The sequence below is a fragment of the Adiantum capillus-veneris genome, chromosome 6 (assembly GCF_014529385.1).
Source record: "Adiantum capillus-veneris isolate H3 chromosome 6, ASM1452938v2, whole genome shotgun sequence".
Taxonomy (NCBI): domain Eukaryota; kingdom Viridiplantae; phylum Streptophyta; class Polypodiopsida; order Polypodiales; family Pteridaceae; genus Adiantum; species Adiantum capillus-veneris.
This window is the reverse complement of record NC_140936.1, coordinates 127,013,569-127,031,645: the sequence shown is the minus strand read 5'-3', so window position 1 is coordinate 127,031,645 and position 18,077 is coordinate 127,013,569. Positions and strand designations below refer to the sequence as shown.

Below are 18,077 nucleotides of genomic sequence, written 5' to 3'. Positions count from 1 at the left end.
TGTAAAAGTCCACGTGCCCTAAATACCCTTGACAACGCAAACGAAGTTTGCCAATGACAGGCGTAATGGCTACATCCTGTCCGGGCACCGCTAGAACTGCCTCCGCTTGTGGCGCCATGGTTTCGGGCGTAATCTCGAGCCACGCCACCAATTCATGTGAAATGAAGTTGGCCTTGACTCCTCCATCAAAAAAGATAAGGGCTCCCTTATCTTTCACTTTGCCCCATGCGCGGCAAAGTTCTGTACTTTCATCCATCTGGCTTGGGTCGGTTCCCATGCAATCCGGTATCAATCCCGCTTTCATCTTGCCTTTTCCGCAACGTTCCTCCGCCAAAATCGCTCAATTTGTTCTTTAAAAGTGACCTTATTAAACGAAGAGGTCGGTAGAAAAGAATCCCAAAACCTCTCGCAATATGCTTCCAAAGTATCACCCTTGGTCATTGGAAGATGGTTCCAAGCGGTTCTCACATCTCGTTCGTACTCCTGGGTCAACCAAGAAGAAATAAAGAGCCGTTTGAACTTCAACCACCTGATCGTGGCTTCTTTCCTCAGAAGAAGAGTGGACCGCCATGTTCGACCATTTCCCTTTAAAAACAATGGTGCCCTCCTGATCTTGGAGTGCTCTGAGTAATGTCCTCCGGAGAAGGCTATGCCAAACCGCAGAATGAAAGCCAAAGCCTTCGGAGCATTTCGGAATCTAGAAAAGGATTCAAATTTTATTGATTTTCCACTGTCTTTAAATTCCTTTTTCTTCTTGCTCTTATCTTCGAGGAAATCATACTGGTTGGCTCTATAAAAATGTTTCTTCTTTGCATAAAACATGTGATTGTCGGAGTCCGAATTGTTAGAGGATGACTCTTTCGTAGAACTATCAGAAACTGATCAGAATCCGATCTTCTTTGCCTTTTTCTTGTTCTTTCCGAAGCTTTGCTTCTTGCTTCGCTTTGAATGACGTAGTCTGCAGTCTCGGGAGCGTTTGGTTGTATAAGGATTTCTCTAAAAGACGGAGACTTGGGTCTAGGGAGGGTTTCGTTGTATCTGTATGGCTTAATGTTTTGTGTTTGTAATTGTGAATTTTGTGTCATTTATAAAGCATTTTTTGTGAAGCATATGAATTTGGTGCATCCAACTTCCAACTTGGATAAGATTGGTTGCTAATGCGGTGTTAGTGCATTAAGACATCTACTAGAGATCGGTGAGATTTGGATGTGATGACTAATATTGCTATGCTAGAATATCAAGAGCTCCCATGCAAATGAGATGATTGGATGAAAATCTGATTGTGGAACTGTATTGTGTATTGCATGCTAGAGAATGTATTGTTTGGTAATGATGGTAATTGGCATGCATGCATAAAGTAGTGTCTGCTAAATTTGAGTTTTGTAGGTGTAATCGCAAGCGATTACTCTTCTTCAACAAGGGGGTTATGTCATAAAGTGCTGACATCGCAACTCCAATGAAGCAGACCTATTTTAAAGTGCTCTACTAGACCAAAGTGAAGCACAATAAGATGCTGATGTAGCAACTGAAGGACGGCTTGTAAAACGTGGAATTGAACGGGCGGCCCGAAAAACCTCATGGGCGTCAACTTTTCATAAGTGATGCTTTTGGGGATGTAGCTTTTTCATAACTATTGCTTTTGGGGCCAAGGGCCTTCAAATACAAGCCTTGGGGGCTTTCTGTGGCATTCTTGCGTGTACATTTTGTCATGCACCATGAATGAAATATCGGAAGGGACGCCAAGGTTTTGGCGCGAGTGATATGGGAGTGGAACTCTGCCACTCCGTGTCTAGGGTGTGGATCTCTCTCTCTCTCTCTCTGTAACGTGACACATCCAACCCTATGTATCCGTGGAAAAGCCACAGCATGACCAGGGTTCAGTCAGTCCAATCAGTCTAGATTAGAAGTGATCTGGCACTCTTGTGAGTCACGTGCATGTCCCGACACTTTGTGTAGATGCATATCCTCTGGTTGCACACAGCATGATCATAAGCATTCCCATTAGAATCCATCAGAATCCTTCAAGGGAATTTTCCAGTGCATTTAGCCTATTTTACATATTTTTGACATTTCACTTATTATTTTTAAGTGACTTTTGTTGGAAAGTAGGTAGGGCAAATTGAGTAAGTTTGTATATAAGCAAACCTAGACTAGTACTCAATGGCAGAAGAGGCAACAGGAGCCAAGCTCAACAGGCAACTTCTCAAGCAAGAACTTGGTGGTCTCCCCTCCAAGCAAGAAGGATTCAACCTAGCGTTTTCTCTAGCAAGTACCATCGCGCAAGTCTCAGCACCTAGCGTTTTCCATCAGAAGGATTATCGCCCACACAGATTCAACCGAAAGGACCATCAATTTCAGCCCTTAAGAACCTGCAGTTTCAGCCCTAAGGAAGTGCAGATTTTCAGCCCTAAAGGCCAGCAGAATCAGCGTTTTCCTTAGCGTTTTCGGCAACAGCAGATTTCAGCCCATAGTGTTTTTGGACAGCAGATAAAAGATTGCAGATTTCAGTCCTTAGGTCGGTTTCGCCATCCCCATCATCATTGTCGACATAGCCTAGACTTGCATCAGTCACATGCATTCAGTTTGTACCAGTTTGTGCCATCATAAGTAGACCACTCTCGCCGACGAGAGTGGGGCCTTCGGAGGAGGGTTTTACAACGTCTCTGGTGTCGTATTTCTCTTCTCTCTCTATTTCTCAGTCTCATACACCTTCTCGCACAGTGTCCATTCACTTTGTTTGTGTTCATTGCACTCTCTCATTAAGAACGGAAAGTTCTCTCTTCCATAAGAACAAAAGGAACATTGAGCATAGTTCGGAGCACTCATCTTGAGCAAAGTTCAAACATTCATTCCGTTGCACCTGTGTGTGTGTGTGTGTGTGTGTGTGTTCGTTGTTCTGTGACCAGATGATATTGTGCTAATTCTCTCTATGTTCTGTGGTGTGTATGCTGCGTCTGTCACAAGTTTGTGATGTGATAGTACCCTAAAGATGAGGGGCCTAAGGGGGTTTTAGGGCTTAATAAAAACCTAACCCTACGTAACTGAAGAGTTTGGTTGAGGGGCCTAAAACCTTAAAGACCCAGAGGACCCCCAAATTGCGTGAAGCTGTTGACGTGTAGCTGGGCTGAAAATCACGGAATCAGTTGCTGATGTGGCACTTGTACGGCAAGCCCGGATTTTGCGCTGACAGTCTGATGACGTGGCAGATTTGTATGGAAAACAAGAGGGCAGGTTTGGCGCAAGCTTTAGAGAGGCCAGAGCTTTTGGAGGGTTAGTTTTTAGAAGAGAAGCGTTTGGGCTCTGCTTTTAGGCATCCCTTGTAGTGTTTACAAGGAAGGACCTTGGGGCCACTCTCTGAGAGCATTTGGACGAAAGTCTCGGAGAGTTGGACCCTCGGGAATTTCTACTACGTTAAAACTCTCTTCTTCTTCTTCTTCTTCTTCTCCTCTCTCTCTCTCTCTCTCTCTATTCAAGTTCAGTTCATTTATTTGCAGTTTTTTTTTGTGTGTTGCTATTGATTTCTCGGTGGAGTGTCCAAGCCTATGACAGTGGTATCGAAGCTCGATAACTCTTCTTCTATGGAGGATCTGATCCTTTTCTGCAGACACATGGGTTCTAATAGTGAATCCAACAAAGACGACACCCCTCCGATTACTCGTTTGCGGGGAGATTCAATGTTGGCTTCTATCCATCCCTTGATCAGTTAATTAAGTTTACTTCATTTTTATGGCACTACCTCGAGTCCAGAGTGAGGTCAAGTCAAAGTATTGCCTCAAGTTTTTGTTGAGATGTCTCTTAGAAATGTATCAAAATGTTGCCTTGCATGTAAATTGGAAAATAGAGTAGCAATTTTGTTCATGAGGTGTATCATAATTTTTTGTTATTGATTCTGAACGATTTCAGGTGCTTCTTTATGACATAAACTATGTACCATGCTTTGTGTTGCTCGATTCAACTGGGACTGCTTTGGACAAAACGGGCACTCCCTTCAGCCGCCTGCATGTTTTGACAGGCTTATCTTATCTTCTAGAGAGCATGAGACCAACCTTAAACGGAGTTGGTGATACCAATTTGAAGAAGTCGTAAGATAGTGTCATCGTTGTTGTGGTTCATTTTGAAGCTGGGCAATTGCTTTAGAATGTTCCCCTCGTCTACTACTCCATAAGTCTGATGTATTGGCTGGCCGAAGACATTTGAAATTTGATATTTGGTGCCCTACAGCTGAGTATGCCAGGCTACAATGAAGTAAGAACCATGGTTTACTGATAGTGCATCGGAGGTCTTGTTGCAGCACTAGTGCATACCACACATTTTATCTTCTGAGCTGAGCAAGGATGCTTCCACTGTACTAATCTTTAAACTTGAGCTCTCTTTTTGATTGTTCTCTTGCTTGTGATGCATGGATTCATGGTTAGTGCAATTAAGGTGATGTTATGTGGGCTGTACAATGCATGCTTTGCTTCTAGAGGTGTGGACTTCAAAGTTTGCTTTAGCATAACCAAACTTCTCTCTAATGTTTTGGGTTCCTATCAAAGCTCGTTTTGTAGAAAACTAGTGTATAACTTTGTGGTCTGATTAGTGTGTTGGTCCCAGACAACTTGTGAAAGTTATAAACTCCTCTTTAGGTGGCTGTGATCGTAAACTCGTGGACATGTGCAATTCATGCACCTCTTATCTGTAATTTTCAGATGGAATAATAGAAGTCAACATGAAGATAATGAAAAGATCAAAGGCTAGCCATGTAGCTTCGTAACTAAAGTAAAATTTGTGTAATTGTATTGAAGAAAAGGAAGTTAAATGTTGGATATTTTTTCTTGTCACGTGTCTTCACACAGATGAAAGCTATTGCATACTATTGGCTTTGAGCATGAAGTAATGTGCCAAACATGTAATTTGTAGTGCTTGTCCCCATAAGAGAACGGAATTTAAGTGCAATAGCCTAATAGTTCCTTTTGTATGTCTTAGTACTTACATAAGCACTTCTTTTAAACTTGATTTTACATGCAATTTGGATTAGGAGTAGGGGTTTCCAAAGGTCAGAAAAACAAAATTTTAACTTTGTAGTAACAATCCCAGAAGACCATAAAGATCTAATTCACGAGTTTAGGCAACACCAACTACAAAATCTTACTTCAAGTGGTTGGCCACCATCGTTGATAATCTAGTTTTGGTAACAATTGAGAATGATTCTTTTAACCTAGGGTATGTGATGGAAATGTATATTTGGATGTTTGAAAATTGTTTGATATATTGATGGCACATTGATGATTAATATCATTTTTATTATCACAATATATGGTGTTGGTTTACAACAAACCAATGAGTTGGTGGTGGCTACAAGACTAGATTGTGCAACCACATCTTCTATGTAGATGGCATGCACCAATTATTCTTTAAAGTTATAGCATCTCAACTCAATAAAGTGATCTCAATATTTATGTTGGCTTTAGGTATTTATTTTACTTATATGTCGAAGTCTTGGGTAGGGTAATTTACTAAGGGAGATACTTAAGGGCCATCAAGCTTGTATATAAGCAACACCTTGCCCCCTTTGTCTAATCACTAATTCATTGCCCAGTCGGTTGGTTTAGTAGTCTCTCTCGTTCTCTCACTCGTGTATTCTTCCCATTACTCTATGCTTTCCCATTGCCGACTTTGACGTTGTATTACAGTAAGTGATACGACGTTTTGAAACGCTTGCACGCATTGGAGCCTCCTCGTCCCTCGGCTATGATAGCGTTTTGAAATGCGAGAGACCTAGGAGGCTTGAAGGTGAGGACCTTGGTGCTTGAGTGTGTGAAGGCCCTTGAGAATCTTCTATTTGGCCCGGCTAGAGGATGAACATTGAAGAATTGGAGAACCCTCTTTTGGAATGGCTTGGGGGAATTTTTTAAGCTTTTTGAGAGTGCAAGGTGGATGTCCAAGCTTGCCAAGAATAAAACCTGACTTGCCAAGGCTTGTACCCACGAGATGCCCCCTGTTTCTTGAGCGCCATGGACAACAATGAACCAAGATCAAGAATGGCTATGGAAAGTGACCATTACCCAACTAGTGGCCTACGAAGGACTAAAGTTCTCCAGGCAATCGTCAATTTGTTTGGATCGGGAATGTGAAGCCAAACGCAAATGCATGAGTTCGCTAGAGGAGGACAGAGGCAAAGGCAAGCTTGACAAGGACAACAGTACTAGTACTTAGTTAGCGGCCTCGGCACGTATTAAGTTCTCAAGGGATCTAGTAACCCATTTGACTTGGAATTGTAACGCCTAAGGCAAGGTTCAAATCTCTCAAAAGAAAAAATTACAAGGCACGCTTGACGAGGACGACAAATGCTCAATTAACTGCCTCGATACCCACGAGGTCTAAGAGCCATTGTTATAAATGTGAGAAGACGCTTTGTTTGGCTCAGGAATGCAAAGCCGAAGGCAAAAGCAGGAACTCACAAAAGGACAAAGGCAAAGAGATAATGGTGACAGATTTAAGAGAGGATGTGAGCATGGCACACCTGGTGGCAACCATAGTGGCCATGATGCTAGATTTCTGCTGGGTGGCCATTATCGCAACTAACTTCAGCCAAGGAGAAGCTTGTGAGCAACAAACAGGGGCAAAAGAAGCTCCCTTCAAATGATTTGGACCCATGTGGTGGAGTTCAATGCACATACATCTGGTAGTAGTAGACGTCACTACTGGGGTGTCCACTATGACATGCAGAGAGGGTGTTAAAGCTATAGCATCTCAAGTGAATAGCTCAATGTAATCATAATATTTATTTTGGCTTTAGGTATTTATTTTGCTTACTTCTCAAAGTCTTGGGTAAGGAAATTACTAAAGGGGATACTTTAGGGCCCCTAGGGTAGTATATAATTAACAGGTCCTTGCCCCCATTATATAACCACTAATTCTTTGCCTAGTTGGTTGGTTCAATACTTGTGTGTGTGTGTGTGTGTGTGTGTGTGTGTGTGTGTGTGTGTGTCCGTTCTTCCCATTGCTCTTTGCTTCTACATCATTGACTTTGGCATTATTATACCATTAATTTTAGAGCAATTTTACTCATGTTGTAAATAGAGTTTATGGAAAATTCTATTTCTACCCAAAGTGGATGGTATCTAATTTTTAAAATTTTCAATATGAAAAGATACATGCAGAGGGAGAGACTCATTGCTACATGGGGGGAACTGTACACCCGGTGCTCCTAGTGCTCTTCTTCTTCTATCTTGTTTGTCTCTCATCTCTTTTGTTGCATTCATGTGTCGCACTCCATTCGTGGAGATGTGCATGTCCACCTTTTGTCGCTCTCTCTCATGTCTCTCCATGGATGTTATGTTGGACTCGACTCTCAAGGTATGCACAATCCGCTATGCTATTTTGTATGTATATTTCATGTGTGTCTGTAGGGTGTTGCACTTTTGTTGCAGGCCTTACAACCTAAAGAAATTACAAAAAAAAAACTTATTTTTGCAACTTGCTCTACACTTGAAATCCCTTTAACTATTAGAAAGCTATGGCAAAATTAAATTGGCATTGCCGCATTCTTTGCATGCACGCATGAGACAACTGCATGTATGCAATTTATGTAAGAGTCTTATGTTTTCAATAATTTAATGTCCTTGCCAAAGCACCACAAGAATTATGGCCATTATGAGAGTCTCTTTTGTGCAATACATCTACAAATTCTTTGCATAGGGTAGGAAAAAATTTCTTTGGAAACTAGCAACTCTTGGCTTCAACCATAATATTTAGAGTTCAAAGCATACACGACATCAAAGCACATTTGGTTTCTATTTGTTTGCCCTTTGCTCAAAAATGAAAACTTATCTTCAATGGCCACTTGGACTCTCAAGGCACTATTGCAAACATTATGGCTGATGTGGGAAAGCTCAATAAGCTTTAGCCCTTTTCTAGTAAATGAGGCATTTGTTTTGGTGGGTATCATGCAAAAGTTAAGTCACAATCCCATAGACATGGTTGGTTTTCCTATACAATTGAGATAATATGAAGTCTATAGAGCTACTTGAAAAAAAGCCTTGTATGCTATGAGTTGTGTCACTAGAGCCTGATTGATTTTCCTATACAATTGAGAATAATAAGAAGTCTATAGAACTACTTGAAAACACCCTTGTATGGTATGAGCAGTGTCACTAGAGCCTGATTTTCTTTCATGCATCTTATACATGCAGCATGCATTTGATGATGAGCATCACGGTGAGATCTCACTGGTTGATGAAGATTTAGATGAGACATTTTTAGACTACTTGATTACAATGACTCAACTATTCATGTTGCACATACGAGTGTTATGTGTCTTTGCGCATGTTTCAAGATTCTCTAATAGAACCACCAATTGAAAATGTTGGAGGGAGCTGTCAATAGCATATTCTCTTGATTGTACTGAAAAATATATCCATTTCCCTACTGACATGTTTGCCCATCGGTTGGTTGAATTCATCATAATATTTGTGGCTTCGAAATATTGTCAATGTTTCAACCTTATGTTCCAAGATGTGTTTGCCCATTGATTGGTTGACTTCATCGTCATATTTGTGGCCTTCGGAATACTGTCAATGTTTCAACGTTATGTTCCAAGATAAACTACATAGAAGAAAAGGACATTGGTAGCCACTACAAAGAATAGTGTCTCCTTTCTTTGTCTTTTAACATTCCACTATACAAGGACGTGGGTCATGGAAAGATGTCTTCCATGAGAATAGTTCTAGTATTGAAAGCAACATGGACAAATACAACAAATCGACTTCATCTAGAGACCACAAGCAAGAAGACGTGGATTGTTTCACAATATCATCCACCGCCGCCACCACCACTAGCACAAGTAGCACAATGCAATATAATGAACTTGTGCTTGAGATGCACAATACATTTAAAGTAAAGTACATCCAAATGTTCCTTTAAGCCTTTTCCTAATTGGTGGAGATGGCATAGGGACAACATTCACCTTATTGTTAATAGTGCAAGTGAAGGGGATCGGGGAGCACCACAGACGGAGAGTGAGAGAGAGAAGGAGACACACACACGATGTGGGTGGGGAGACTGTGAAGTGACAGCTCCCCCTATACAGTATACTCACTATAAGTATAGGGTAATAGTGGGCGGGCGCCCATGACCTGGGCGATCGGTCAAGGCACATAGGCCTTAACCCCAACAACCTCCCACTTAAAGGCCAATGTGCCTTTAAGCAAGATCTAGTAGTGTACAACTAATAGAAGGTGAGATATTCTCTCAACCTATGCCCACTGACTCTCGATGAGCTAGTGCATCCGGCTCTACTGATAGACAAACATCCCGCTGCGGAAGCCACACAGAGCTAGCTCCAAGATCTGCAAAGAGTCTACAAGAGCTCATGCACTCCTGCAAGTATCGGTCCAATACCTGCAAACCTCCCCTATGCTCTATGCCGAGATCAGTCATCGAACAACTAATCAACCCTGCTGCAAATGCTCCCACTGCAGTTGCTATGTCGGGCCTCGAGATCAGCATCTCGTACATGAGGACACCGAACGTTGATGCAACCCTGGCAACCTCTGCCACCTCCAACTCAGAACTCAACTCATGGCAATCATGTCCCCTATCATAGAGACCATGGCACTCTGACTCCAAGCTCTGGAGTGACTCCTCGTGCCCACCACATATCACATGTGTACCAAGAGTATCCATCTGTCCTGAATCTGCATCAAGCTCTGGCATAAGCATATCAAGAAATGACTCCACAATAGCCGACATCTCAGCATCCATGTGAGTCATCTCTGTCATCACCTCTGATGACTCATCCTGTTGTGACTCACTAGAGCTGTCCCGCTCTACCTGTGCATCCGTAGACGCAACCTGCACAACAAGGTCACTGCTCTGCACTCCATGCAAAGCATCCTGCAACCCACAAGCAAAAGAGACTCGCCTGCTCTCTCGCTCTCTACCTGGCTACATGATCACAGAGACAACACCGTCTCTCCCGTGATCCACATGCAATGGGTAACCTGTACCACTCCTGGAACCTCTCGCAATCACTAGCGAACCCAAATGCATCACAAAATCTTGCTCTCGTAGCAAAATTTGACATCCACAATCTCTAAGCTGACCAATCGAGATCAAACTCACTGTCAAATCTGGTACATAGCGCACATGTCGTAACAAGTAAGATGTACCACTCGGTAATGACAGTCTCACATCTCCTGCACCTGCTATCGCATGCACCGATCCATCGGTCAAACGTACACTGCCAAGCATCCCGCTAGAATAGCTACAAAACCATTCACGATGCGGCGTGACATGAAACATAGCATCTGCGTCTAGCAACCACTGCGAAGGGAGTGCACTATCCACATGTATAGCATCTCGTGCATAGCTCGAGGTAAAAGTGACATCCCCGTCATTAGTATACTTCGACACTACATGTGCCTCAACTGTCAAAGCAACTGAGTCGCATCACTACATACATCTCTGAGACTGCCATGTCTCCTACGATGTCGCATACGACGAAAACAGCGTCGTCTAACGTATCCAGAATGACCACAATATCTGAGTCATCACAGACTCGTGAATGTACATGTCTCACACAAGTCCGTGATGACTCAGATCTATCATACATATCATGTAATCTATGCCAAAGTTCTCTCGAAGTAGTCTCATACATAACAAGAGCATATACAGATTCCGCAAGGTGCAAAGAGAGTGTAGATAGTGCCATCTCCTCTAGCTCTTGCCACTGATCGTCAGACATGTTTGAAGGTCTACGTGCATCACCACTCAATGGTCGATGAAACCCTCGCTGTGTCAATGCATCAAGCATACACTCTCTCCATGTTGCAAAGTCTGACCCATCAAACATGCACATTTCGGAGAGATCATAACCTGAGCGATCACCTGTCTCTGCCATGAGCACAATGTAGCAAACTAGAAAGCAAAACCACCTCACCAACAACACCTGGAAACTGTCTACAAATATGGCCAGAAACACAATGTAAAACCTGTGAGACACACTCCAAAATAGAGCTCCCGCAATGTCAATACAAGCCTCGCCTGCTCTAGTATCACACTCCAATCAAACGAACTACTTACAAGACGCATTCACGACGACCATAACCTTGTGCATAATCTTCACCGAATCAGCCCTGAATTTAAGCCCAAAATTACAAAATTCTCAGCCCTCTTGCATGGCCAAAAACAGTCCGTAATTCAGCCCCACACTACCAACCGTAGCGCATAAAGAATCAGCCCAAAACTTCTCCAAGAAGTTATGACTTGTTCGGTCTGAAGATCACCTGCACACACGCCGTCATAGAGCATACATCTGTGAGCTAATCACCAAGCCCACACTGTGCGGTATCGATGCATACACTTGCACAAATCTCCCACCTGTAGAGAACACCGCACGCAAATGCTGAGTGCAACCCGCAATCTCTACCTAGATCGCATAAATGATGCGCATAAAACTCCTGGGAAAATTTCGCCAGAGTTTCGTCAGTAAAACGGCCACAAAACCAATAACCAAACTGACTGCACGCTCAAAACCATGAGCAACCAAAGCGCATCAAACCACACTCCAAATGCATGCACCAATCTCCACACTTTGCATACATCATTGCAAACACCTGCAAATCTAGTACACAAATATCTGCTCTACCTGTGACTGCCAAAAAACATGCTCGAGGCATACATTGCCGAGCTCAAAATGCAATCACATTAGTCTCCCTGAGCATCAAACCACATAAGGCATACATCATATCCTCCCACCTGTGAGGAAACTTGCAGCAAGTGAGATTTCTTGCCAAAGCAATGGCACTTTGACTATCACAATGCAAATTTGTAACTTGCTGAATGTTTGAATCTTACATTAAATGTCCCAACCATATAGCTTTCTTATTGGCATTTGATGCTGCAATGTACTCTCTCTCTCTCTCTCTCTCTCTCTCTCTCTCTCTCTCTCTCTCTCTCTCTCGCTCTCTCTCTCTCTCTCTCTCTCTCTCGCGCATTCTCCCTTTGCTCTACGCTTCCGCGTCATTGACTTTGATAGCAACAACACATTTCATGTCTACATTGGACCATGTGTAGACTAACAATGCTTCACCACTAGATGCAATTTTTGGCAATGAACACTCTTTTTGGTAAGATCTCTCCGCCATCAACATGTTGGATCCATGTTTAACATAACGTGCCACCCATATAGTCCCCTCCCTCAAAAAATAAAAATAAAAATTACAATCCTCAACTCAAATGAAGCCCCTTAGGTAGCATTTACATTGCCTGCAAAGGGAAGATAGACAGAGGCATGTTGCCTCCTTGGTGCTCACAACTTGGGGGAACAGGGAGGTTTGAGTTTCTGGACCCACCATAAGAATGAGTGGCCATCCCCCTCATAAACAATCTAGGTCCATCTGCTTTTGCAGCTAAGAAGAGATGTAATTTCTACAAGGGGAAGGACGTTGCGTGTGCTTCTTAGGTGCTCCTTGTGGAGTCTGTCCTTTAACACATTTATTGTACATTTCTCTGCAATAGACATTGTACTTGAAGTTGCTTATGTATATTGCAATATACCATTCGAATAAGAAGTGTTTTGCACGGGAGGGGGTTGCTGGCAGCAGCAAACCCTCGTTGAACCGATAACACCACCCCCGCATGATTTAACTACACGTTCGCGTGCTCGTTGGCTATGCTTCTTTCACAAGCACAGTTTTGTAACTCCAGTTGTTTGGGTGGAGTTTCAAAGCATGAGCAGAGTTGACCCCTGCACTTTTCGTGCAAACGCCAGTTCTGCTGGTGGGCTGAGGAAAACCTCTGTGAGTTCGAAATGCCTCTAGCATTACTCATTCTCAACTCGTTTTCATACAGGACATGCCTTTTTAATTTTTTGATTAACTTCTTCCTAGGGTTTTGGCAACTTCCAAACAATCCCTGCATTACAAATTTAAATTCTTGAGCCACGTGATTGATTACAAATTTAAAAATTTGAGCTACACTGAAAGCCACAGGCAAATTTGTTGTGAACTTGTAATGCACGCAGTGATGGGTTACTACAGCAAACTCCCCGTCTCTTGGGACCTTGGCGCTTACTAATCTCTCTCTCTCTCTCTCTCTCTCTCTCTCTCTCTCTCTCTCTCTCTCTCTCACACACACACACACACACACACACACACACACACACACACACACTTGCTTGAAGTAGGTTTTGCGGACACGCAAGATCGCGGGCGTTTTCATATCATAGCCTAGAAGCGACGGTAGCAAACACGCTTCCATAACTTTCACGCAAGGAGCTGCAGCAAGAATATGATTGATGTTATCAATAGGCTTCTTCATCCCCTCAAGAAACCTACATCCATGGAGGACTCTTCTGGTGATGGTGAGCCCTCATTCTCCTTTTACCCTCCCTTGTATGTTACCCCAATAGTTGAGCCAAGGAGACTCTCATCGCCATCACCTTCATCCCCAACTTCTTCCTCTTATATGGTGAGCTTTAAAGGACAAGGTCCATTGCAAAGGGCCCCCATGCAGAGCCATGCACATGAAGGGGATAGCTTAAAATCCAAATAGAGTGGTGCTAATAATGGCACGATGAGTGAGTCTGCAGAGATGAAAGCTATGGAGAGGGAAGATCCATGGCATGAATTTTCTCCTCTAGGTGACTCTAAATTTGGAGGTCTATAAAGAAGGTTCAAGCTTGTCAAAGTGGCTTCTCCGCGCATGCAACTTGAGGATGCAAAGGGGACATATTCCCACATGTACGTGTTATTTAAAAGAAGGAATTTTCTTAATGCAAGTTGGAGTGCAAGTATGGAAACATGTTGTGATGGGTTGAAGACGGAGTTTGAATTAGAGATGATGGATGATGATGAATATAGTCAAGAAGGTGGTTTGGGAGCAAGAATGAGTAATTTATCAGAGGTGACCAAGTCGTGGCTCACCTTTACAAAGTATGCCACTGCTCTCAATAGCGACTAGTTCATCTCTCCATGTGGCTCGACCTTTGAGGAGTTCTATGATGCTCTAGAGGTTCCATTGGATGGTAAGAAGTTTTGTTTGGACTATTTGTTTCTATCTTTGATTCATGGTGTAATTTCCTTCAATATACTTAGATGAATTTAGGATAAGCCCAATTTCACCTTTAAAGAAAAGTGTAAGGTGTAGTTATCCACAAGACAATATAACCATCAGTTCCATCTTATGTAGTATTGGCTACATCCCCACTAACATCGCTAGTGCCCAATAGTAGGTGTAGAATTAGATACCAATACATGCTCCCACACACACACATGTGAGAATTCTATCTTTACTTAAAAAGTTTTAGTGTTGTTGTAGTCCGACTCTGAAGATCCCTTCCTATTCAATTGGATGGCCTCGACAACTCTACTACTTTTGTTTAAGATCATTGGAATGATGCCGCATTCTTATTATGTTGTACAAAAATGAATCTAAGACTGAGTCATTTTTGTACAAATCATTTTTAAGTTATCTAATGCTAGTTGTCTTTTGAACGTTATGTTCTTTTGTGTATATGTATTAAGTTTAATATAGCAACACATGCACATACACACTCACAAAGAGGGCCAGACGAGTATACATCAATACAAAGATCAGTGTAATGAGTTTTTGTCATAACTCTAAACATGCATTTAATGCCCTTCAAGCTAGTTTATAGATGCATCACATAAATTTTTGTATTCGCAACTCTGGTTGCGAATTTGAAATAGCACACCCGTCCATGACAATGTTAGTTGATGGTGTTTTCAACCTTTTGCAAAGGAGGTACGTAGTCTACTTGGACTTTTGGTTTCACGTGCGAGCCTAAATTACCTTTTTTATATATCTTTTGGAAGTTCCACAAGAACCCTATAAAGCCTAAATTTATAGCTGCTTCTTGTAACACCTCTTTGACCGAGGTTTCCAAATGGCTTAGTTCTTGTTTCAAAGACATTTTATCTAGCATAAATGAATTGTGGAAAATTTGCTAAAGGAAGCAGATATACCTACCAATTCAAGCTCGATTTTAAATGATTCGGTAGGTGTGATTCCTGTTATAAAGTTTTTGAACTCTTCAAGAAATCTTCTCCTTTATGTCTCCAAACTTCTGACTTTACTACGCTATATATGAAGCTAAATTTGGAGGACCTTATTTCAAAAGTTCTTACATATAAGCTTGAGAAGGATAGGTACAAGGCATTGCTAGTATAAAAGTCAACCTTGAACTTCAACTTCTTATGGTTAAAAAGTAAGAATGTAGATGTAGACAAAGAAAGAAAGAGATTCACCAGGATTGCAGATGACACTTGGTTAGATTTTCTTTTGGACAATTTATATCTAACCGTCGGTGACTCTCTTTTCAAGCAAACAATTGGTATCCCTATGGGCTCCACACATGTTGTTTTTCTAGCTAATTTCTATCTTTTTACTTTTGAGTTTGATTTTATGGAGCGTCTTGTCCTTTCTAACACTTGCCCAGTATTTTTGCACAAGTTATGCAATGTAAGACGCTTTGTAGATGATCTTTTTGTTCCTAATGTTCCTTCTTTTCAAGATTTTATGTACTTGAATTCAAGTTCTTTAGGTGGTGGAATTTATCCTAAGGAGTTTTGTGAACTTAAATGTACCACAAATAGTGATTGTTGTGTCTTTTTAGACCTTAAGATTTTTCAGACTCCCTTGGGATTAGAAGTAGATATCTATGATAAGCACCTTGAACCAAAACATGTCAATCTAAATATCATTCGTATGCCTCACATTTCTCTTTTAGCTAAGTACAGTGTCATTTTCTCTCAGCTATTTAGATTTTCTCTCTTTGTTCTAGTAAATCTTCTTTTGTTGTTAATCGTGCCATCTTATTTCTTTACTTGTTAAGAAAGGATACTCATTCACAAGAATCATGAAAAATGTTTGTTCATTTTTGCATCGTAGTAAGTTTATTTTTAATGTTTCTTCCTTTGGAATGTTCAAGATAATTAGAAGTAAATTCAATCAAAGTGGGAAGCTTCAAAGCCCACTTATTGTTTGACTTAGTAACACTATTTTGTTGTTTTTATCTCTAGCGTTTCTAGTATTTTTACTCTAGCTTGACACATGTTAGCCTTTATCATGGCTGAGTATGCCCATCACCTCCGGAGCGTGATAGAAACTCAGTTCGTTGGTTTTGTAGAGTACATTCAAAGCATGAATGACCTCTATACAAACATGCACCTCTTGGGCACTGACGACATAAGTAGAGATGTCTTGTCTATTGTCCAAGGTATACATGATAAAGATGATAATCTTATTCTTTCTATTTGGACAAGCAGCGAACTTGAGGTCACATATTGTCAAGTTTGGATCTTAGTTCTTCGTAGTTTGTAGTTGTATTCATTTTTTGATTTCATATTTAGCTTACATTATGACTTAAGGATTTGTTCCTTTAGAAGTTGTTGTGTGAAGTTTGATTCTAAGATTAAGTCTTTAAGAGGCCTTTTTTTTTTGTTGAGTACTTGTTTTAAGTTTTAGCCAAGTAAGCCGCGTCAACTTACTTTGTGCATGCCTTTTCTAAAAACATTTTTAAGTTAATAATGTTTTCTTTCATCTAGTTTGTTTCATAGAAAATAAAGTGATTTAGTTTTTTTTTCTTTTTCTTTCTATCTTTTCTTGTGTCCCTTGCTTTTATGGTTTTATGAATGCTTTATTCCCTCTAATAATTCGTGAGTTCAGACTATTCTAAACTTATGAAGGAATATCTTTTGCAGAGACATTTTCTCATGTTCTCCTTTGTTAGGGCTTGATTCTTAATCTAAGATCAATTAAGGTGTATGTGACATGTGGATTGAATAGAAGAGTCAAATTATCATAGTGAGAGGTATGGCGACACAGATATAGATGTGCATGAAACCCATCTGTGTGTATACAGTTAAACACATCATATTTGATAAAAAATTATGCTTTACTATTTTCAGATTCAGCAAGTGAAGAAGAAGCCGTTTCCACAAGCCACATGCTAGGAAGGTCATCTAAAGATGTTGTATATTGGTTGCAAGAGGAGATAGCAAGGAGGAGGAGAGCAGAGGAGGTAGTAGCATCACCGCAGCATGGTTGGGATGAAGCGGCGCAAAAATGTGCTTTACCGGGCATCTCATTGACTGCTAGCGAAGTTCCATGGAATGACAAAATCAAAGCAAATTTTCATGGTATTTATGAGCCTTTGTCGAGACGATTAGTCGTGACTCGCGTAGTTTTGCAGGTGCAGTCGCAAGTGCTATTGCTAGAGCTACCAAAGGATGAAGAGCTTGAGGGCATTATAGCATTAAAAAATTGGGAAATTTCAAGGTTGCGGGATAAGTTGGAATATGTTGAACTCATCAATCGAGAAATGTCATAAAGGAACCAGGAAGTCATTGGTATGTTGTGACGTTCTTATATTTTGGCAACCGGCGTTTTTTGGCCAAAGCTTTAAGGTATTATGTTCTTGTTTGATACACAGATATTAGCCAAAGGCAAAAACAATGGCGTAAAAGGAGGGTTATCGGATGCTTCTATTATGGGCTTTGTTTGGGCACAGCATGCTTGCTATGTTACAAATTAATATCGTGTGACCATGCGGGAAGATGGACTAAATCGCTGGAAAGTCCTGCTCAAGATTGAGCTCATTTTGTGCAGCTCCTATGTTGTGTCGTGATTTGATTATGTCCCTCATCCCTTTGTTGTGGGGAAACATTGAATCATATACAAGAAAACCTATCAAAAGCATTCTTTAGAGGGTGGTTCTAAAGCTGGACAACCTGCTCTTGTAATTATACGAGGGTACTTGCGGTCTGTGTAAAGCAGGCAGCGTTATGGATGCTAAGATACTGTGAGCATGGAAAATTTGGTTGTCGAGTTTTGCCTACATTATACCTACATGTAAGTGCCTTGTATAGCATTTATTACGACTCTATCATGTATCTTCTTATAAGAAATACAGTGTACTGAATAGTAGAGGTGGCAGATCGCGTTAGGTCATTGAAAAATTTTGGGTCAATTTTGGGTGCATGTTCCACAAAAGAAACAGGAATCAAGATTTGAAGCTTTTTGCTGAAACAGATTTGTGTGCATTGTAGTGCTTAACTGCGATCTAGCGCTAA

General features: G+C 41.3%; 1 protein-coding gene and 1 pseudogene across 1 annotated transcript in view; both read left to right on the top strand.

Moving 5' to 3' along the window:
* Nucleotides 1-4,328, top strand: part of LOC147456242 (uncharacterized) — a 50,228-nt gene extending 45,900 nt beyond the window's left edge. The window contains exon 2 of the mRNA XM_086514775.1: nucleotides 3,904-4,328. Coding sequence (XP_086370901.1) covers nucleotides 3,904-4,086 — 183 coding nt within the window. The 3' untranslated portion in view covers nucleotides 4,087-4,328. The remainder of the gene's footprint in view (nucleotides 1-3,903) is intronic.
* Nucleotides 4,329-13,686: 9,358 nt separating this feature from the next.
* On the top strand, nucleotides 13,687-18,077 carry LOC147456241 (uncharacterized; annotated as a pseudogene).